Below are 23,982 nucleotides of genomic sequence, written 5' to 3'. Positions count from 1 at the left end.
ATTCAGGGAGGGCTGTCAGAGGTGCTGGCCTTGACTTTAGGAAGCGCAATGCTAACAAAGACAAACTTGGCTGTGACAACTGATTGACTGTGCCAACTTGAGTCAGAAAAGCTCATATACATTGAGTCAGCATAGTTCTGGGAGGAGACAACCCACTTGAGAGAGGCTTGCCCCAGAATGTTATAAAGAAGCAACACTCGCTTCTGTTTCTTCGGAGGGGCTCAGTCTTTGCCTTCAGCTTGGAGACTGTCTCCTGGCTTCCAGCACAGACCCTTCAGTCCCTTCCCCAACACACTTCATTATACATGTGCAAATATCCCAGAAGCTGCGTTAGGGCCCCAAAACAGGATGTGACCTGAGCCGAAGGCCTTCGACTGAGTCCTTCTGGTCTCCAGCATACGGCGCTTTTGCACTCCCCCACCCCTGACTCTGCATGGCCATTGTGAGCCTTCTTACATATTTCAGTGTCTTGCATTAAATGTTTCGCTAGTAAGCACTGATGTACACATCGGCCTTTCTCATAAGGTAGTCAACTGAGAAGATGCCACAGGTGGTCTTCACAGGATTCCTCTCCCTCCTCCTTCACTCTGAAAAGAGGGTTCTGGCCACCTACATCCCACAGCCCATGTCCTCGTCTTCACCATACCCTGAATGTCGTGTGACATTCTCTAATGGGACATTGCCACACAAAGCAGCTTTCACTCTGATCTGCAGCCCAGAACTCAGGTCAGTCTAGAGCTATATACTACGAGTGTGTGTGTGTGTGTGTGTGTGTGTGTGAGTGCAAGCATGCACGTGCATGCGTGTGAAGTGCTGTGGACTGAGTCACTTGGCTGCTGGATTGCCTAGCATGATCAAGGTCCTGGGTTTCAGCCCAGCACCACATAACGAGCAGTAAGTTTCACATTCATAGACTCCTCACCCTAACACTTCTTTCAAAACTGTTATAAAATCGGGCTGCTTGTATATATCAGTTGTTTAACCCGTTAAACACTGTTGAAGAAATAACAGAGAGCCATGCTCAGGGCTGGCATCAGTGCTTGTCAATTAGCAGGACATCAAATTCATTTTGGAGTCCGTGGCTAGCATTTTAAAGGATGTTGAGAACAGATTCAAGCATGGGTGAGTACATGGTTTGTAACTGTAACCTTTTCTTCAATGAAAGAGAACTGAAGAAAACATACAGGTGTGAGGCTTTTAGGTGAACATTATTCTCCATGACCCATTTTGGTTCTGGAAACACAAGTCAGTGTCCATGGGCTGACTCCCCTTATTTGAACGGCCTGGGATCAGAAGCATTCTGTTTTGGGGATGCTTTCAGATTCTGGGATATTTGCCATATATAATGAAGTGTGTTGGAGAAGGGACCACGTCTAAACACAAAGTTCATTAATGTCTTATACACCTCACATATAGAGCCTGAAATAATTTTATAAAGCATTTTCAAAAATTTTGTGCTTGAAACAAAGTTGTGTATACTCATGGCATCAGGTCAGTACTTTTAAAGTTTCAGATTTTGGAGCATTTAGGATTGCAAATTTGTCAGACTAGGGGTGCTCAATACTCAAGCTACAATAAGTCATGACATGAGGTATGCTTTTTGAACTTTTTACTGCAATATTGGGGTCTAAAAGTTTGAGAAATTCTGCTCATGACCCCTCGAGTTCCCATTTCCCACTACTGTCCCCCCACTTCCCTCCAAACCCTGTTCCCAGAGAGCACTCTGTCAGCACAGGCTGGGTGGGCCCTTTGGTGCCCCAGTGCAAGGGTGAGCTGAGCTCAGAGGGTCATACCAATGACACAGAGGACCCTCATGCCACCCTTACCAGGGTGGGGCAGTGCTCCACAGCCCCTCTGCCCTGCCCACTTCCCCAGGGATAAAGATCACTGCAATGACTTGTAGAGGCGGGGCCAAGAGCCAGCATAGGAAAACCCAACTCCACAGGTGCCGGGGCACCTGCCATCTTCACAAGGCTTTTCTGGTTCCTTGTGGGGTCTCGGAAGAAAGATGCACATGTTTGTGGAGAGGGTATGGATAAGAGGAAGAGGGCGAGGACTCTGACCTGATTCATCTTTTCACTTTCCACTGGCTTCCACCAAGGAAAACCCCACAAATGTGAACAAACTGGTTTGCTGAGCCAACGTGCAGAGGCCAACAGTGACTAAGGATGAGCACCCCATTTTCTAAATGGCCTGGCACATTTCTCAGACCCTGAGCCAGGCAGCCAAAGCTCTGGCTTCGTTCTCCGGAAACCGAGGCCAGACAGTCTGCCTTTACCACTTCGATGCCAATGACTGAAATCAAGTCTGAGTCCCTTGGAACCAAATGAGGCTGAGAAAAGCCCAAGAATCAGCAAATGCAGCACAAAGAAGTCAAGCAGAGCGACAGTGGCCATGCCAGGACAGGAGATTAAGGGATGCAATGGGACCACAAGTGAGGCTGGCCCAGGTCAGAGCACAGAAGTGTGTTCTGCGAAGCCACCACTTGGCAACCCTCATGGCTGGGATGGGGTTGTGGTTGGGGCGTTCCTGAGCTGGAGCCTAGCTCTAAGTGTGGCGATGTTAAGAGGTGATGTGGCCTAGTGGTAGGTTGTTAGGTCTCGTTGTCATGGGATGTGGTTAGCTCTTGAAAGAAGGTTGTTACAGAAGACAAGCTGGGACCCTCTTGAGCTCTTCCAGCCTCCTGTGCTGCCAAATGACCTCTCTTTCTCATCCATGTTCCACCATGACACTGTCCACTATGATGTGCTGGAGCCAGGGAGCCTCACCACAACAAGTGCCATGCTGTTTGGGCTTTCAGAGTCTAAAACTGTGGCTTTAGTAAACTTCTGTTCTTGAAAATATCTAGCCTCAGGTATTTTGTTATAGGAACAGGTTACTACAGTCATTGCAACACAGAAATTAGAAATATTTTAGGGCAAATCACATTAGCAATAGCAAGTGCATCTGACAAAGTTCTTTGATTTCTTACTACAAGCAAGATGGATGAGGACTTTGCTGTCTGTGGCACTGACAGATGAACAAGTGGGAACTGTCTTTGCAGACAGGAGCCTGCACATGTGTTGTGGTCTCATGAAAAGGGTCATGACCACACCTGTAATTCGGTTCTCAATCTCCCCTTGCATCTGGAGAGAGTCCACGTAAATGGTCCGGTTCCCAATGAAACGCGCACAGGCAATTCCTCGGTAAGGCTGACAGAATCCATCTTCCTGGTAGTCGTCCCTAGAAGAAACACAAAGTCCGTAAGTGTGCCATGTCTTCCTGATGACATGCTTTTTATTCGGCATTTTATAAGTCAACCCTTTTGTTACTTGGTGTTTACCCAAATGTGCTGCAAACTCGAATCCACACAGAAACCTGCAGAGTTTACACACAGTGGGTTGTTACCAGTGCCAAAGCCCAGAGGGAACCAGGATGCATTTCACTAGGCAAACAAATAAACAAAGCAAACATCTGGATGATGCATTACAGTTAGCACTGATATGAAATGAAGTAGCAGGGCTGAGGATTTAGCTCAGCGGCATAAGCGCCTGCCTTGCAAGCAGGCAGTTGTGAGTTCCATCCCTGGTACTGATAAAAAAAAGACCAAAAAAAAAAAAAAAAAAGAAATGAAGTAGCAATTGGAGGTCTCATTCAACTCAGCTATTCCCTTTCTGGGTATCTTCCCAAAAGAATTTAAAACATCATACCACAGTGATATATATGCACCCGTGTTTATAGCAGCACAGTTTATAAGCACCAGATCTTGGTAACAACTTAAGTGTCTATCACCTGAGGAATGGATAAAAAAGATGTGGTATTTCTATATAATGGAATACTTCTCAGCCATAAAGAATGATAACCTGGACATTTTTATAGGTAAATGGATGCACTTGAGGACATACTTATTAGTGAAGTAAATATGTCATGCATGTGTAAACATCGTATTTTTTCATTAGAATGATAAGGAAAAAAACGTGTATTTTGTCCCAGAGAGAATGACTTCAGCCAAACAACAACTCAGATCACACTTACCTTCACTTTAACTAACCCACTCTGAGCCACTTTGAGTAGACTTTTGGATCTCTTAAATTTTTGATGTGTCATAAGGTTTGGGTTTTTTGCATGTGGATATCCAGTTGTCCCAGTATATTTATTGAGGGTACAATCTTTTCTCCACTTAATTGCTTTTGCATCTTTGCCAAAAATCAACTGTCCATAATATGTGTATCTATTTTGGGACTTCACATTGGTACCTTGGTAGTTTGTCTATCTTGATACCAATGCCATTTTGTCGTGATTGGTGTAACTTTGTGGTAAGTTGTGGGATTGGGGAGGGTTGGAGCTCTAATTTTGTTCCTTTATCAAAGCTGTTTAGACTATTCTCAGCCTTTTGTATTTCTACAGAAATGTAAGAATCAACATGTTAATCTTTATGAAAAATGATGTTGGCATTTTGACAAGGGATTGTGTTTTCTGATCCTCATTTTTGGTTTTACTCTTTTTTATTTTTAATTTCTCAAGGAAAGATATCAGGATATTTCGTAACTTTCTTCTTTTCTAATAAATGTACTTGGTGTTAAATAAAAAAAAAGTAATGAGATATCAAGTTACAAGAAGACAAGCAGGGAATCTCAATGCACATTCCCAAGCGGAAAGGTTGTGTGCTCTGTGATTGCAACTGTGTAACACAATGGAAAAGGTAAACTACAGAGAGAGTGCAAAGGTCAATGATACTGCCAGTGACTGAGGGGAGGGATAAGTAAGACACCACAGAAAGTTCTAGGCAGGGAAAGCACATGGTGGGATGTTCAGTGCACACTGATCCGATCCCCAGGCAGCCCACCAGAGTGAACGTAAACGTAGCTTACTGAACATAGCCCACAGAATCTTCAGCGTTGGCTCATCAATTATAATTCAACAGAAGAGTAGGTAAAAATCTCTGTTTAGTTTTTCCATGACCTAAAACTGCTCTAAAAAGAGTCGGTTGACAAGAATTATTTTTAAATGTAGTTTTAAGGCACAGAAGGATTCTTCACAGGTGAAGACGAGCTGCCCAGTGCCCACCCTGAACACACAGACAGGTATTACGTATGTGCACACAGTATACACAGTGTTGAACAATGAACACTTCTTTCAGAGTCTACACCACAGACATTACAGTGCATCTTTCCAAACCTCCGGTCCTCACAAACAAGACTTTTGTGAAGATGCTGGTAATCCACAAGGTGCGTTCTATCATTACATCATCATTAGACAGAAATCTTTGAAAAGCAGGCCAGCAACACACAATGCATATTCTGCCACATTTAAAGGCAACCGAGAAATACCAGAAATGCCAGCCCTCATGGACTTGCAAGCTGAGACGCACATTTATGACACGTGGAGATGTATCCTAACTTCTGAGGGTTGCAGAGTAGCTGTGACACATAGTGGAGGCCTGAGAAGGGACCATGACAGCAAGCCACTCTCGTCCTGCAGTCCAGCCTTCATGGCAGTATGGGGATAGCCGACATTCACATGAAAGGAACCTGTCTCTCCCCAAGTCTCCGGCTGAAGCTGTGCTAACACACCTCTCCACGGAGCCTGCCAGCTTGGCTTCATCCAGCAAAGCCCACTCTACAAGTCCCAGCTGTCCTGCACAGTGGCCCTGGGGATCCTCCCAGGAGCCGGAGCCAGCACTCAGCACTGCCACTTGCCTGGTGGAGTGGAGGCACTGGCACTGACTCCGGGGACAGCCTCTGCTGAGTGCCTAAGGCCCGTGACTCAGAAGCTTGCTTTCTATAGAGGCCAATCCTACAGGCGAGAACACTCACAGAGAGAGAGGCTGTCCCTAGGGACATATAGGTGGTGCTCAGTTTACCCAAATGGACTTCTGCTCCCCGTCAAAGCTGTCACAAAGGCTGGTCACTTGCAACAGACAAAGAATCCCACACTGTGAGACCGTCTTTTGTGGTTCCCCTCTCTACTGTCTTCTGAAGAAAAATCCTTTTCCAAACAAAAGAACCTGCAGCCATCAATAACCTAATTAAGGAGACTCCTGATGTCAGTGTGAGGGGGAACCTTTCTGTCAGGCCCAGTAGCCATTGTTTCTTTGGTGTCCTTAAGTGGAGTTTAAAACAGGAAAGCACAGCAGGAGCCCCATGAGCATTCCCTTCACTCTCTCTAAGCCTCTCTAGGCTGAAAGCATTAGCATGGATGATGCGCCTGTACCCCACCACATGTGGCTGGGTCACTCTGCCAGAAAAGTCATGGAGATGTGGCTGGATCAACATGTGTGCTGCGGCCTGAGTACAAGACTCTGCTCACCTGGGGCGATCCCACAGCAGGTACTTTCTCCTCTTCCCTGCCAGAATCCTAGAGGAGACAGCCAAACCTGGCTGTAGGCTGCTCTGCTGCCTGGGCCCTGTCAGAAGCCAGGGGCGTGGACACTAGTGGGTGGGGACAGCTGGCCAGGCAGCTAAGAAGGGCTCACTCTCACGCTTGAGCCCTGGCACACTCTTGCCCGCAGGCTTCCAGCCTGGATTTCGGAGAAAGTGTAAAACACTAAACAGGACTAGTGCAAAGACGGCCTTTCAGGTGTGTGTGTTTTAAAAATACAGATGGGGATTACTTTCTGCTTCCCAATACAGCTATTTCTCACCTTTTGCTGGGAGCACTGAAGAGTAACAGAACTGGAAAGAAGTCTATAAAATGGGTCACTTGGAGACCAAGAAAAGGGTGGAGACAGAATCTAGCACTTAAGAATTCTGAAGTGAAAGGGACCTGTTTACCAGAGAGTGGAATAGCAGCTTTCTAGAAATTTGGCTTGAAACCCCCACCCTCCCAACTCCTGCATCAGCAGCTTCTGCATCAGGAAAGCAGATTCAGGAGGAAAGAAGTGGATGACTGTACCAGAGGGCAAAAGATGCAGCAGGGCAGGCAGGAGGCGGGGAACCCTTGGCTGCTGAGACACAAAGCACTCCTCCCCCACCTCCCCAGCAGGAGCCAGTGCTGAAGCCAGAAGTCAGCAGCACAGGCTGGATCAAGAGAAGTAATGCTTGGGATTTAAGGGAAACAAAGGCTCTTTATTGTTCTTCTCTTGAGGGAGTCCAGCCCATAATAAACAGGCTGGCCTCTTGAGCAAAGCAGAAGGTGTGAAGCCTCCCACAGAGTGGGAGGAAAAAAAAATTGGACAAAGAGCAAATGAGGAAGCTGAAACTGCATGCTAAGCTCAAGGCTTCGACCTCACCAGTCTCCACAGACAGACAGACAACAGTGTCCTGAGCACACGCCACAGTGAAGGGCAAAGATCCATGACCACGCTGTGTAATATTTACCCCTGAGAAGTCAGTGAAACTACACCGAAACAGTTTTGAAGAAACTGAAGAGCAGACAAACCCTGGGTGTTGTCACTCTGCCCCGGGGAAATCTGGAGGTCAGCACTCCAGGAGTGTGTGTCCCTGCAGATCTTTGCAGCTCGCAGGACATGCTTTCTAGAACACAAACCCAACGGATATGAAGGAGGCAACCAGAACATGAATGGCAGTGTATTCTGCATCTGAAGCTACTGTTATGCTTTGGTCTTAGAACACAAACACACTGAGATGCTAAGGGGCATCTTTTACTTACCATGGGCTTTACAGAGAGCTCTGAAAGCAGAACCTATCATAACAAGTTGGCACTGAGGGAAAAAGAGCTTGGCTTCGCTCTTCCTTCAATCCTGCACCAGATTGAGTAAAACTTGACAGGGCTGACTGTGGCGTGGCTTTACCACGAATCAATGCTAGATTGGCCTTTTGCCCAAGTGTGTTCGGCAGACAGCAGGGAAGTGTGGTTTTCCCCAAAGTCATTTTTAATTACTGGCTTGTCAGGCGGCAGTTTTTTCTAGTGTTATTTTCACTGCGTTTTTTCTAGTGTTATTTTCCAGTGCTTAGGATAAAGTCTGAACTAGATTTAGGGGAACCCTTTCAAGACAGCGGTGGAAGAAGGAGAATACAGATGACACCATGGCCCTTCCCCAGGCTCACGGCAGTACCACACCTCCCGTGATCACCATGAGTCACACACAGGCGACGAGGCGGATCTGGACACCGAGATTTCAGGTTTGTCAAGAGCATGGACAAATGGCACGAAAGTCTTGGAAGTGCCTGGTGCTAAGTCAGAAAATACAAGGGCTCTTGACACAGTGCTAAGAAAGGTGATTCTGCACACGGCAAGAATTAACATTCACTTGTTCAGAGAAGAACACACTTTCCTGATGCAGCATGGCATGCACCCACGCAGACACGCACGCATGCACACCCCTGTGGGCTGCAGGTTTGGCAGGTGAGTAGGGCTCTGGCACCCAGCCTCCAAGGTACCTACCTGCCATGGTGCCCCAGCCCAGTGTGCTGCACTAATGGGCAGGCCTCACTAGTGAAACAGAGCCATTTGCAATTCCAAGGAGCAGAAACAAACAAAACCCACACACAAAGCGTGAGCCTGCAGCCTGGCATGAATGCCAGGACTACTGCATGCAGGAGAAGAGTAACAGTCTCAGGGCCCATGTCAGCAGGGATCCCTCTCTGGGCACAGGCAGCTGCCATGGCTCTAGGGACACCAAGCTGCACCAATGTCACGGGGACCTGAGCATGTGGACCTGCCCAGGCAGGAGCAGGAAGGTGACTGTAGTCACTGCCAATGCTACATTTCTGCACGCAGGACACACTACCTGCCACTGAGGACAGAATAGGGTTGTGTGCACTGCTGAGCACTGCAATGGGTCCCAAACAGAGTCACCAGGCAGCTTAGCCTGGATAGCCCAGGAACAGCCCTTGTGGTGGTTCACTGTCATCAGCTCCCTGTTCCCCTCTTGTGTCTTTGCTTGCTAAGCACACACTCTAGCCACTGAGCTATTGTCTAGTTAACACATAGTTGTTATTTGCCAGTTAAAAGAAAAAAAAAATTACCTTTAAAAACGTAATCTGCCAGCACAAAGTTAGCAGTTGGAACCCAGCAGTGCATTAGCAGAACAATTTTGCCTTAATGAGTGGGTTTCAGCCTAAAACAGTTAAAGCAGTTACTCAGTTGACAGGAATCCTTTAAGTATGCAGTGCCCCCCACCCAGGCTTGATCCCTAATGCAGTGATGTTCAGAGGTGTGATTACATCATGAGGGCTTTAACTTTATCAGTGAATTAAACTACCGATGAGATCAGAAGAAGGGGCCTAGTTGAAGGACAAACTTCATGGAAGTATGACCTGGGTTCACTCCTTCCTCTTGTGTTCTTTTCCTTAGCTTTGGCTCCTATTCTGCACAAATGGCTTAGCCTTCCCCGCCACACCCTCTCGTCATGGAGTTTCTGTCTCTCACAGTCTAAAAGCAATGGTGTCAGCTGACCATGGACTGGTATCTCTGAAATTATAAGCCAGGATAAACTTTTCCTCCTTTAAATTATTTATGTCAAGTATTTTCTCAGTGTCTGAAAGCTAAAACATATGTAACAGAATATTGCTGTGTGAAAGAGGAAAAGTGTATAGTCAGCTTTATATGTTTCTTATTATGTGACAATCAATGACCAGAAGATAAAAATACAGGCTTTAGCATGGCTTTTGGAGTTCTAGGCAGTGTCAAAAGACAAGAAAAGGAAACAAAACCTAGGGCTTAGGAAAAGTAAGCTATATTCTTACTTTTTGCAGATGTTACTTACTCTATAGGAAAAGGATGCAAAAGATAGTACAGAAAAAATGAAATAAAAAAAGTTCAACAAAGCTTTTGGGTATAAGATTAGTACCTGGAACTCTATGCCTTCCTAACCTACCATCAGTATACAACTTAAAAATAAAATTTGAAAAGGAATGATAACATTGCCATTAGCAGAATCAATGATCCATCTTCAAAAGTGTGTAAGACAAAATGTGTCAGATCTTGACAGAAATAAATTTTATAACTTCAGTAAATGGAGCACAGAAAAATTAAAGAAACATGACCAGACCCAGAGCCGAAGAGAAAAAGAAATATGAAACCAAGACTAAAAATGGAATCAATTCTGTCATAATCAATGAACTTCTATAGAACTCCAATAAAAATAAAAATATAAAATTCACAAGGGAGGGGTGAAAGGTGACAGTAAAGATAATTTAGAAAAATACATAATAAGTATTAGCTCGCACTACCACAACAAATACTGTGAAATCACACAACAGAAACACATTTTTTCATGCTTCTTGATGCCAAGATTGAGGTGCCACCCAGACAGGGGCTCTCTTCCTACCTTACCAATGGGTGCCTCTCTCGCTGAGTTCTCACACGGGATGTGAGACATTTCCAATGTCTCTTCTTCCTTTAAAGCACACCAATTCTACCAGATAGGACAATGGCCTTTCTAACCACATTTAACCTTTCTTACTTCCATATTTCTAATAAAATAAACATTTTGGGTTAGTGCTTCGATACCTGAACGGAGGACACAGGCTAGCCCACAGCAGTATATAAGGAGATCCTCTCCTGCTTACAGCAATCATACATTACAAAGCTACACCATTAGAATGTTAGTCCAGGACCGGAAGCTGTTAGAATTAAACACAGAACTTATTTAATTAATAGAAAACAGACAGATCCATATGCATAGAAATTTCATGTATGACAGAGGTGGTATTAAATTTAATGTTATAGATGAGGTAATTTATTAGGTGATGCCAAGGCACTAGGCCATGTATACAGAAAAACATTACAGCGGAATATGAGCTTATACTAGCATAAAAATCAATTCTAGATGGAGCAAACACTATATAAAAGATTATATCTAGAAAATACTCTAAAACTCTTGCAGAACAATAACAAAAAGACAAATGTCCTAGGAGAAAATAGAGTACAGTCTATTTTGGCTATTTATGATACTTATTTTCCATAAAGTCTTCATACAGACTGGACTACTGAAAACTGGCCTTTGCTGCAGGATGAAGCCCAGCTTGTTTTCCGTAAAGCTATAGTCACAGTGCTTTCTTCAACCAGTCAGTACAACGTTGTTGACCGGTGAGTCCTGCGCTGGCTGCCAAAGTGCTGTAACTTGGGCCTGAAGGAAGCTCACCTGACACATAGATTTCTTTTCAGACACATCATAGCTCCCTGTGCTCCAGGTGGCTCAGCAGCTCTTCAGTACTGCATGGGGAGCTGCTTGCAACCAGGAAATGAACAACAAGAAGCACACAAAAATGAAAAATGTGACACCACAGACTGCAGAAAGGCTACCAGGTTACAATCTGAGGGCTGAGCCAGGTGTGTTGCTGTAGTGGTTGACTGACTGTGTCAACTTGAAACATTTAGAAGTTTAAATGGGTTTAGCAACTGTATGCCCTAGGGTGTATGAAATCCACCTTAGGGTGGCTCATCACCTGGAGGTATAAAAGGCAAGGAGGAAGGACTATACCGCATTCCATTCTTGGGAGAAGCTTCAGTCTTTGCCTTTGGTTTGGACCTCGTCTCCTGGCTTCCAGTGTAGACTCTTCAGCTTTCCGGCACAGACTCTTTCAGCCTTCCATCATAGAGCCTTCGGCCTTCTGTCGCAGACCTACCAGCCTGCTGGTGTGGACTTGCATAAGACAGTAGGATGGATTCCAGACCTTGGATTGGATCCTTTGGCCTTCAGTGTGTAGATACTCTCTGCAAGCTTCCTCATCCAACTTGGGGTGGATTGTTATGGATTTAAAAACTGATCAACTTAAAACCTGAATTAAATCAGCATGGTGCTGAATATACATGTTCCACCTGAGGAACACAAATAGAAACGTGGAAACGCCAGCATAAATAGAAACGTGGAAAAGGAGAAGCTAGGCGTTGTGGGTTCTATGTGTTGCTATTTGAGTCATTGGTCCTCCTTGAGGAGCTCATCATGACTAGCTTCCCCAATGTGAATTTGACCACTATCATTGGAGAAGCTCCGGACCTTGTTAGTGAGAGTGGCGGTGGGTTCACTTTGGGGGAGCTCTGATCCTTACATTGAGCATTGCTTCCTAGCTATGGAGGGGAAGATATACGTCGCTTAATCTCCAGGAAAAACTCAGCTTGCTGGCCTCCTGGCATGTACTCAACTGGGCTTATTGTCAGAAGAGTTGGGGTCCTCCATGTCTCTGAGGATGGCTGTGGTGCTTCTCAGGACAGCCCTGGTCTTTATTATGAGTGGGACTTCTCGGCTGTATTGTAGAACCCTCAACCTACCAGCACAGCTCCTTCACCCCCACTCTCATAGACTTTCTAGCTTCCACTGTTGATCTCTGGGCCTTCTCGGCACAAATCTGTAAAACAGACTGGAGTCCTTCTTGTGGGCTATAGATCTCCAGTTGTACTCATGGGAGGCATTGTCTTGGGCTCTAGGTCTTCATCTGGACTCATGTAGGACACTGTTGTGGGATCTAGGCCCTTGGATGAATATTCTGTCTTTAGTGCTGTGGATGGATATCCTGCACTTTCTTGTGTTAATTCTGGATGATCATCATAAAATAATAGTATAAGTTCTTTGTCCTGATTCTAATTGTTCTATCTTATCAACCCCTGACTTTTCTTATCAACATTTGCCTTTTCTGACTGCAACTAAGAAAGTGTGTGCTGGGTGATTCCAACTATTCTGTGCTCAGCATGTCAATGAATGATTACAAAAACATCTCAAATGTTCACTTTGAGATTATAAACTTTGCAGTAAGGAAATTTGTAAACATGAAACCTTAAATCACAAGGATAGTTTGGTAAACACACAATTGGACAGCTATTAAACAAACCAGATGATGTTCAACTTCACAGTTACCTTATAAAATCTAATATAAAATTACCACAAATCACTATGCCAATTACTCTTGAGCATAAGACAGTGACAAAGTCTTCAGCTCCAGTAACACCTGCACTTAACGATGATCTCCATGTGCTGGTGGGACCTCCATGTGCTGGACCCCTTGGCAGTGGTGGAGGTCCAGGGGCCCCTCCTGGGGGACACGCCCACCTACAGCTCTACTTTCGGTCTCTGGCCTTAGAGGACTCATTCTCGGGTACACGGAGACACAGGACCAGGTCTTCTGAGATGCTTGTTCCAGCAACCAAGTTCTTTCCTGAGCAGGCAGTGGGGGCCTGTAGGAGCACTGACTTACAGATCTGAAAATGAGGACTAGACAAATCTGTGTGGGTTATATGGAGTTTTTGGATGGAAAATCTTCCTCATTCACATCCAAAAATCTGGTTCTGTGAGACTCACTGAAAGGATTTTGCCTTAGATGGGACACTGTAGCCGGTGGGAGGCTGAGAGGCCAAACCAAGAGGCTCTATCTTGAGGTCACCTTTCCTGCCCCTATGCAATTTATCTGTGGTGCCAAATGGATACCAATGGGCTACCTGTGCATCACTAATGCCCCTTAGGCACCACCTCAAACCTAAGCTACATGTATGCCTCCACACAACATGTCTGGTGGAGAGAATGCCAGACCCTGGAGGTCATGCAATCTCTTCCCACATTCTTAAAATAAAGGCCACTTTTATTTCATACTTCTTATCTTTTTAGCTGCGCCAAAAATTCTATCAGATGGTTCCCTGACCAGAACAGCAGGTGAGAGACTGCTGGTGAGTCCCCTGCCGTTCACAGATCTGACTGCATACTGGATTAATTCCTCACTTCTCCACATGCAGGAACTGCTAAACTTGTTGCTGCTGGCTTACAAATAACACCGGTCTAATTCATTTACCCCTGGTGAGCAAACTCCGGAGATTACTTGGTACTGGGCCAGGCCTCACCTAGGTTTTCTTCCCATTCCCTAGACTCGTGTGGTGCTCTCACGTCCTTAGACAGCCCTGAGGCAGAGCTTTCACAGTAAGCTCTCATGTCCCTTAGAGCCTTTAAGCTCTCATGGGCCGAGTTGTTACTGTAATCCATGGGAATTCCACTCGTGCCTTTGGTGACCACCAAGAAACACGAGCTGTGGAACCAGTTACTGATTACCGTTCGGTCTAAGAGGTTAAAAGGTGACGACCTGACCTGGTTAGACCACAGTCTGTTGCCTCACCTGACTGTGACTCCTTGGGCCACGCCCCACACTGGATTTTCTTATCTTGAGGATCACTTCCTGTCCCCCCTCAAAATCATACCTATTTATAGCTTATCACATTGATGACAAGTTTGCAAAAACTCTCCATCTTTGGGCCTTTATTTTAAGAATGTGTCCTTCTCTCCCTCTGCTCCTCCAAGATCTCTCCTCCTCCCCACCTTAGGAGATAGTATAGCGTCTTTCTTTACAGCTTTTCAAAGCTTTTTCAGCGTCCTCCTTTCCTCCCCACTTCACCCATTTCTCAGTCCCTCCCCACCGACCCACCTTTCCCGCAGGGATGGGGGAGATACATGCAGACAGCATTGGGCTGCCCGCATACACGGTGCGCCTGGCCTGTGTGGGCTGCTCTGGGCCCTCACACCATGCCCCATCTCTGTGCCCTGCCACCCTGCATGCCCTGCCTACTCTTCATTCACCGTCCCCCACCCTGGGCACTTCACCCACCCTCCATGTTCTGCCCCGCCCTACGCACTCTGCATGTCTCCTAAGCAGTCCCAGCCCCAGCCCTGGAGCCCAAGCGCAGCTCTGAGTGCCAGCATGGAGAAAGAGACAACAGGTCGCAGCGGACAATTCATGTTGCTGGTCTGATAGTATATTCATGCTTTCAAATATAAAATTTGGATTTTTTTCTGCTGCCTTTTTCTTGTGTTCCAGCCAAGAGATACAAATCAGACCAACATGAGTAAACCAATTAAATAATAATTTTAAACAAAAATTTATGTAATGTATGATGACAAATGTTTTCTTTCACATCCAGACATACGCTTAGAGATGTTTCAAAACTTCAGCATTCAAATGTTAAAACACTCGTGGGTGATTTAATGTTCTATGTTAAGCTTACTGCCTATATTGTACTGTACTGTTATCAATCTAGATAACATCTAGAAAGATGTTTAACAACTGAAATTAAGAGATAATTATAAATTCCTTTCCTTTTGCTGGGAACCACTAGATCTTTTCCAGAAAAAAAGGCTATATGATGCATGCAAAACAACAAGACCAACACTGGGACGGAGGCTAGGCTTGAGCCTTTTCCAGCCTGTCCGCCTGCCCTGGCTCTGCCTTCCACTGAGCCATAATTAACTGTATTCAACTGGTGTTAAATGACACCATAGCTGATTTCTCTCCTAAATAAAAAGGTAAAATTAATAAAACAGGCCATCCTCCAAAAATCAGATGGCATTAGACATTTTAACAGCATAAAGAGATACTTACATAAAGTTATAATCATAAATACCCTATTGACTGTAGCATTTGACTCCTGCATACTTAATTAATTCTACAGATACCTTCTACTGTGGACCAGATCCCAAGACAAAAGGCTAAACTTGGCCCTCAAACCCCACAGGGAGACCTTCTTAATATGGCTTTTCATGTTTTCAACAACAGAGATAAAAAATAACAATCTGATCTTTTAGCAGTGATACTTGGGAGTCCTGAGACAGGTAAACGGACACAAGGTGGAGCTGCCTGAGCCCCTTCAAGACCATGCCTCGAATGCAGCAGAAAGACATTGGGTAAGAGAGTGCCCCATTCCTTTGAGACCTTACCCCAGGGCTACTGAAAGGACTTCTGGGCCCTGGCGGTCTGCTGTGTATGTCTAGACTTCATTCAGTTGCCCTGTATGGTCATGCTCACTGAAAGTAACTAACAACTTTTGTTTTTATGACATTTCTTCTTTACACAAAACATGGAAAATGTAAAAGTTCCCATCCCCGAACAAGCACACTGCCATCTCATTAATCAGTAGTGAACACAGCAAAGTATTGGAGTGTTCTGGGTCTAAAACCTGGATTCTTATGTAACAGATACCCTCAGGGCATCAGAAAATGGCCCAAGCCAAGCAGGTACTTACTGAAAGTTATGATTTGGGCTGTGCGTTGGACCTGAAAGGACAAAATAGAGAGACAAGTTATGGAGAGCTCAAGACCTGGCAAAACCCATCCCCAGTCAAGCTGGGACAGGAGCCCAGGGGTTCATCTGTGGCCGGCTGCCTTCAACTTGGGCTCTACTCTGCTTGTGAGGAGTCCTAGTGATACCAGAAAGGCAAGGCAAGGGCCCCTTTCTGTTTATACATACTTCGGGAGACTATTTTGGAGTTTCTGTTCTCCTTTCTCCCTTCTCTTGTCTAAGCTTTATACACAGAGATGAATGGTTTTGTCAACTGGAATGGCATGAGGTGGATTTGGATGACAGGCTGGGCACATTCATCACCTGGGGCTAAAGGACACCTTCTGTCCTGCCATGTAGTCCTTCGTCACAGATGAGGGCTTGGAACTTCAAAGCTGTCATCACTCTGACCCCCGGCCCAGCTGAGCCAGGTGTGCGTGGGACATAGCAGGCAGGACCTGGCAGAGGCTCCGGCAGGCCAGCCTGGACCAGCACAGAAGACTCCTGCCCTCCAGTCTGCAGGTCTCTGCTCACCTTGCCCACGGTGGGTCTCTCCTCTCTACTCTAGGTTCACTGACTGCTCTGTTTGTAGCTGTTTTCTTTTAGTATAATAAATGGGTAGGGGACAAGCTGAGATCTTACCCACAAAGGGAGGCCTGCACTGATTTCCTGTCACACTTTGTGTGTTCAGTTTCAAACAGCAAATTAATCTCTTTCTCACTATCTGTGGATGCTCCTTTCTGTCAACTTGTAAGCAAACAGCCTGACTCACCGAGCCGCACGTAGAGGACACCGGTGGCAGTAATGGTCTTCACGCCATTGGTGGCCACGCACTGATAGTAGCCGGTGTCTGTCGTGTCCAGGTCTTGGATTCTCAGTCGAGAGCCGTATTCTGTCTTCCTGATAATGATCCGCCTGGGCTCCTGCACAACTGGGGCGTCGTTCTTCAGCCACCGCACGTTGGGGGGAGGGTTTCCTGCCACCTTGCAGTGCAGAATTGCTGTCTGGCCCTGGACAATGGTGATGTTGTTTACTGGCTCCAGAAAATTCAGATAGTAACCTGCCAAGGAGGGGTCACAAAAGAGCAAATATCAGCAAGGGCTGGGAGGCCCCGTGCTCTGCATGGATGACTATGGTGTGCTGGGGAGGTTTCTAGGTTCCCTCATCTCTGCACACACAGCCAATGCCAGTTGTAGGCAGTGTCTGCTGTGAGCGCTGAGCCAGTGAACATGAGCTGCAGAGGGAAGCAGAGAGCTTCCTGTGGCATTTGTTCACAATGTTTTGTCCATCAATTAACATATAACTTGTTTCTGCTGAAGACCTGTTATTTAACACGTGGTATTGATTCATTTTCATAGAGCTTACAGACAACTGGATTACCACTCATGTATGAATGAAGTTTCTCTAACACACATATTTTCAATGGAAGGAACACCAGACTATACACACTGGACTGTGCCTAGGGGCTTTAAATCATAGGAATCATCAACAAAAAAGGACAAAAGTCCCAACAACGTGACACTAAATAGGCCAAGGAAAGGATGTGAGTTCATAGCATGAAAGACAAAACTAGGAAGCAATGTTACTTTGTTCAACCACAGCTGGGAACATGGTCTCCTGTCACCACACAGAAGCAGCCTGTGGACGACCTTGCCCATGCAGGGCACAGTCCATGGCCCTTCGCAAACATGGAACCATGCAGGATTCATTTAGTTTGGAGCTAAAATGGCCCAAAGCCTCATGTGGTCAGAAGATACCTGGGGTGGGGTGCAGGAGCTGACCTGCTTTACCAGACTAGGGTCCGGATAGGAGAAGGGGCCTGGAACACAGGGGTTCATGAAGTGGAGCCTGCATCTTTCTGGCAGACTCTTCACTCTGGAGCCCACAGATGTGTCCACATCTGTTCTGTGGGCACATGGTCACATTACCTGTTAGCTTTTGTATTCTGTCCTATTTGCATGACACTTTTGGACTCCAACTCTGTGTAGACAAGTTCTTCCGGAAGACCCAGGAAAAGGAGGCTACTTCCTAAGGCTGGAAACGTTGAACTACCTGAGTGGTCTCTGCTGTATTGGCCCAGGGCCAGTACAAGTCTTCCTCCTCCCTCCTCCTGGCTCCTGGGTTCTTCCCCATCCATCTTGCAAGTTCATATAAGCATTTACATCTTTTATTAATTTTTTTTCTAGCATATATGTGTGATTGACATGGGAGAGCTGCCAAATCAGATTGATCCACCACTTTGACCCTCATCAATTCTCTTGGGCCAAAAATGAAAAGCTGGAAAGAAAGTTCTCAGCAGAGGAAGAACAATATTCCTTTCTCCTGTGGTATTTAATTTATAGTCAATCATTTAACCTCTCTGCTTAATTTCCCTCATGTGCAAAATATGGAGCTTGTACTAACCATTTTCTAAGCTCTCCTCTAGCTCACAAAAACTTCCTTTAGAGAGGCCCCAAACCTCTCCAGACACTTTAACAGGCTAAACAGAGCCAGGCATGGCTAAGAATTTCACTACCGTGTATCCAGCCTGGGCTCCACAGTGGTAGCTCTTGCTAAAAGTCTTCCCTTTCAGTTGATCCAAGTGAATCCCACTTCCCAACAATGATGAAACTTTTAACAACTGATGCTAAAGTTTCTTCCTCCCCAGTCCCCTGGCCACCTCTGTGAACTCCAAGCTCCGGACAGTGGAGCCGAGTCCAAGCATTAACTTATCCTGGAGAATTCCTTCCTGCAGGGCTGCCCACAATCGCAGTCAGATCAATGATTAATGATTTTTATATCCCAACCCACCATCCGAATAGTCGACATTGTGGTCACATTACTTTAGGTGTTTGAGGATCTGCTTATTTACAGGCCTGGTTGGCTGGGAAAGAGATAAAGAAAGCCTTTTGTACAAGGGGTCATGAGGTCATAGGGCTTTGACTGGCTGGAAATAAAACAGACAAATTTTCTGGAAGGACAAGTAAAAAGGAGACCTGAGAGCAGCAGGAAGGATATAAGGTCACTCTTCCCTGGGAAAAATATTTACAGGTCAATAAATCAGCAGCAGGCAGCAAGCAGGGGGCACTGAACTAAGGCTCTCGTACTGGGTAAACTTGAGGTGCACAGAAACCCAGCTGCAGGCTGCTGGGCTGCTCATTGCATCCTGAAGGCTCTGGTTGCTTGTTTCCACCACAGAAATGGTGGGAGAGGTATTTTCTGGCACCTCCGGGAGGCTCCATCAAAACTTCCTCGGAGGTCACCTAAGACCCAGTTAGAGCCAGTGAGCCCTGCGGGCTGAGATGACCCAAGACAAGCCATGGTCTCCGCATTCTCCTGCCCACCCCTCCTCACCTTGCTTCGGTGGGCTGCTCCTCTAGAGCAGTCCTGGTGAACAGGGCAGGCAGGAGGACCTCTACCCATAGCAGCTGAGGCCACAGACTGAGACCAGGTCAAGCCACAGCCCTTCAAGTGGCCTTTGTGCATTGTGAGCAGAGGATCAGAGCACAAGGGGTGCCTGGAAAGAGTCCTTACCCTAGTGGCACCATTGTCCCACACACTGACTGCCTGTGCCCAGCTCCTGCCCAGCGCGTGCCAAGCTTGAGCTGGATGGACTCCATGGGGCCTTGGCTGGACTCCTGCCCTGTGTCCTCTCAGTGTTCTCAATCTAGGTACAAAGCCACCACCACTCACAAGCCACTTACTCTCCTCCAGTACCTTTGCCAGGTCTCCCCCCCCCCCACTCCCTCCTCATCTACTCTGGAGCTCCAGGGGAACAGAGACCGCATCACCTCATCCTGTGGTGACTGCAGTGTTGGGGCTCAGAAAATTCCACCCCAAAATATGACTGTGGGAACCAAATACACCATATCAAAATATTTTTTTCTTTTTTATTTGATGTGTTTTGTTTTGAGCTGGTTATTCAGAGAAACTACAGCCTAAAGTGTAGCTCTGAAAAGCAGTCTTCTTGTAAAAGAAATCTGGATCTCAAAGACAGTCTGCACTAGCAGAGTCCAGTCCTACCCTGCACACACTTCAGTCAACAGCAGGTATCCATGGTACTCTAGCACCTGGAGACACTTGCACACTGATGAAAAGCTGAAGGCACAGCCCACGGACACAGTGCGCCACCATCACAGACAGATGAAAGTGTGACACTGAGATGAAGGTGACCGGGCAACCACAGAGGTGGACACAGGCAGACGCTCTCTATGAGCTCCCCATCTATAAGGAGGGATCCTCCAGGGGAACTCAGTTGTCACAAATGCCTTCCTCTGGGATTGTAACCAGGGAACATTAAAGCGACTATAGGCGAGCAGTACAGGGTGACGTTACACCCAAATGGACTGCCACAGCCCTCGGCCTCCTCTTCCTCCCTTAGTCCCTTTCCTCTCACCTAGGCTGCCTCTTTCCTTGTCCCTGCTCCCCAGGAAGAGGGTGTAACATCTCCCTCTCACCAGGAGGTGGAGAATCTGCCTTGCTCTCTCCATGTGCAACTACCACCTCTGCTTGTTCTCCTGTTGTCTCCTGTTAGCTTAAACTGAGACCCAGACACAGTGCCTAGGAGAGGGAGAAGCTATTTCTCCTTCTGGGATACTACAGAACCAACATCTGACTCTGGGGGCTTCTGTGAGCCCTTGCTGAATACATGGAGACAGAGTTCGGGCCATGTCCTGGCAGGAGCTCGCCCTCCTTTGGAGTAGTGACCACCCCGATTCCTGTGCACACCTGCACCTCTGCATTCTTCATGCTACTCTGCTTTTGGCTCCGTGTGTCTCGGCTCTGCTGGTGACGAAGGCACAAACTCACTCCCTTAGCAGGGAGAGAATGACAGGAACCAGAATGACCCACTGCGTGGAGCACCTGAGCCACTGCCCAATGGTACTGCACTCCCCTGTGTACCCTTACTCAGGTCCACGCCACCCTCCATGGTCTCTGGGAAGCTCAGCCTCACCTTTGTTTACTCTCCACCTTGTAAAATGCAAGGAATCCAGGGGACAAGCCTCGTCCACAGGGTGGGGGGATGCTCCTCAGTGCAATTCACTGAGAGCCATAGCACATGGGTGGTGGCCCCTTCTGCTGCAGGCACTTGGACAGGCCTGGTTTAGGGAGTGTCCCTCTGTTTAAGGGGACAACAGCACACGACGACATTAAGGACAAACATCCGTGGCATTGTGTAGATGAAGAAACTAGAGCTCAGAATGTCTGGGTGACTGGCTAGGCAGGGGCCAGGCGCCAGACTCATCACACTTGGTCAGCAGCCACATCCAGTTCTCACAGAAACCACAGATGCCATGTGACCACCTTCCACTGAGATCCTACTCTCATTTCCACCTGGCCAGCCTTAGAGAGCTTCACTCTGCTACATCTAAGAAGCCACCACCCCAGACACACACACATACCCCAAGTTCTGGCAGGAACCACAAACTCAGTGTTTTGCCCATCAGTGCCTCAACCTATACCAATCAAAAAGCTGACAATCAGGCACTATCTCCATGGCAACACAGCACCCTCCTTGAACTGTTTCACCGACTCTCCCCAAGGAAAGTTTGGTTCAGCACTCCCCACTCCCCCGATTACACATGGGTGGGTAGCCTGCTAAGTACAAGGCAAGTGAGCATGGATTTCCTACTCTGTTATTGAGAACCCATTTGAGATTACCTATAATTGCAACCTGTCCTCCTCTGGGGAACCTCAGAACTCTCCACTCTGGTTTTAACGTAGACACAAACAGTTCTCCTAAGACGGGAGACCCAGCACATTGCAGCTATTTTGGTTGAGCTAGAATACAGGAGGCCACCAGACAAGCATGATTAGCTCCACCCCATCTCGGCATGCAGAAATGATCCACTTCCCACAAACATTCCAAAGGACTGATTTTACAGAACACGAGCTGTATTACACATGCATTTAAAATATAGCCTTAGTACAAAAAAGCAAGTAGTTTCTAGGCTAAATTTGGGCTTTGGTAAGTAATGCAATGATAACATGTTGCATATATGCTTGTGTATTGCCCATCTAATAGAACACAGAACACAAAATTCCTAGTCAGCATCTACCCCTAAGCTAACCCAGAGCTCAGACTGGAGTCCTGAGGCAGTCCTTGTCTTGACAATGACAGCACTTTGCAATGTGGAAATTTACAGTGATCTTTTCATCTGTAAATCTGCACACTTTTTGGCTCCAGGACTTACCCTGTCCAGCTCCCAGCATTCTTTCTCCACTCTTTACTCTACGCCAAATCCCAGCCAGAGTCACCCCTCAGTATTTCCAAGGGGACTCTCCCACAGAGACTAAGCTCTGTGAGTATTCAAATCGCTGATGTGAAGCAGCAGTGTCTGTGTGTGACTTAGGCACATTCTCCCTACACGGCAGTGCCTGGGCTTATGAACTTAATTCACTCTATGATGCTGCTCACAGGATTCTGTAATTTGAATCATCTGCAGATTAATTACAATGCGCAATACAGTGTAAATGTTGTATTAAGAATTGTTTTATTGTACTACTTAGGGAATGAGCAAGAAATAATTGTCTGTACATGTTCAGTTCAGACAGTTTTAAAAAAATATTTTTGACCCACAGTAGGTAGACTCCTTGGGCATGGAGCTCCTAGACACTGAGGGCCAGCTGTGAGTACCGCATATCTGAACCTTTACAGCTGCCTCACCCTCTACTCTGTGGGGACAAGGCAGAACAGCTGGGCCCATTTCACCTGTCCAAATTGTACAGATGTGTGTGCTTCATGAATGATCACTGGGCTAAAGACACAGCCAACATTGTACCTTCAACCAGTTCTGTTCTGATTTCAGCTCCTTAAGACCACGCAGTGACATTCCCAGAGCATTGTCAGTCTAGACCCTATTCAGAGTGGCGCTGTCAAGTCAATTTTCCAACACTAGTAGTGGCTGGCTGTGGGCAGGTGGCACAAAGGAAGGAAGGAGTAAGCATCCTTTTATAGAAGAGCCATAACTCCACAGAGGATGGAAAATCACATGACACAACCAGGAAATAAGATTGTAATGGGAAGACTGGGGTCCTCGAGTTTCCTGTGGATCCTGTCACTCTGCCCATGGAAAATGACAGACCCAGTGTCAGGATGGCAATGCTCTGCATGGCTCCAGCATCAGCCACACCTCTGGGTGCCTGCTGTGCGCTACTAAGTAAAGCTTTTCTTGCTCGCTAAGGCTAGGGAGGCTGGGTCTGACCAGTCCTGTGCCTAAAGGCCCAGTCCCAGGGCATGACTTGGGTCACCTCCAACAGGCACATCTTCTGCAAAGTGGATGTTACACTACGTGTTGCACCATGTACTGCTATATAGACACTGCAAGAAATATGGCCAGGGGACCCAGAGTTCTCTGCTTTCTCTCTGCACTTCCTCTTTATAAGGATATATGTGTACACACATGCAGGAGTATGCATGCTTTCTTGACAGTTACCTTCCGCAATCAGTCTTTCTGTACCCTGGAGAGGTTCAAGGCAAACTTCCAAACTCTGATTAAAACTCCTCTCCTCACTTCAGCCTCACAGAAACATTCAATCACTGGTGGGTTAACAACAGAAACAGGAGGCAATCAAGCCCCAAATAAAGAGCCCATAAGAAAGCATACTCTTCGAAGCCTGAGCAGTTGCTCAGAGACCAAAAAGGAACATCAAGGAATCCCAGCCTAAGGCTCTGAATTGTTCTCATAAATGTTTGGAGCTTACAGCTGGATGAGTACAAAATTTCTATCAGGTTAGCTCACGGTCATTTCTATACCTCCATTAACAAATGCAACTTCCATGGAGGTGAGCCATGGATGTCTACCTCACCAGGCATACTTATGGTGATGGTATTTAAACAGAGCCCCATCTCCACCACAGCCAGACCCAGGCCCACAAGGGTGCCCTTGCATCTCTCTATGGGCAGGCTACAAGTTCGCAGTGGATCACAGCACAGCTGAGGTGCATTTTCCAGGAGTGATGCAGCCACATAGGAGACTGCACATAGAATTCCTATCACAGCCCAGGTTGGACAGCCTCACTTCTCTCCCCAGCACCCTCTGCTTCTCCCCCGTCAAGCCATGGGCCATCAGGAGCACATTTTTATTGA

The 23,982-nt window shown here is 46.6% G+C and overlaps 1 protein-coding gene across 2 annotated transcripts in view; it reads right to left on the bottom strand.

The window, feature by feature from the left end:
• Ror2 (receptor tyrosine kinase like orphan receptor 2) overlaps positions 1–23,982 on the bottom strand; it is a 216,571-nt gene that overhangs the window by 10,348 nt on the left and 182,241 nt on the right. For both annotated transcript variants that reach the window (XR_002790600.2, XM_013150151.3), the window contains exons 3-5: positions 16,687–16,974; positions 15,880–15,910; positions 3,095–3,222 (exon numbers count right to left, since the gene is read on the bottom strand). Coding sequence is in view for 1 of the 2 variants with exons in the window: in XM_013150151.3 (XP_013005605.1) it covers positions 3,095–3,222; positions 15,880–15,910; positions 16,687–16,974 (447 nt within the window). In the remaining variant the exon portion in view is untranslated. The remainder of the gene's footprint in view (positions 1–3,094; positions 3,223–15,879; positions 15,911–16,686; positions 16,975–23,982) is intronic.

Source organism: Cavia porcellus, unplaced genomic scaffold, assembly GCF_034190915.1.
Source record: "Cavia porcellus strain 051 isolate PalLab524CR breed Dunkin Hartley unplaced genomic scaffold, mCavPor4.1 scaffold_17, whole genome shotgun sequence".
Classification (NCBI taxonomy): Eukaryota; Metazoa; Chordata; class Mammalia; order Rodentia; family Caviidae; genus Cavia; species Cavia porcellus.
Note: the sequence above shows the minus strand (reverse complement) of the source record. Positions and strands in the feature narration are given on the sequence as shown.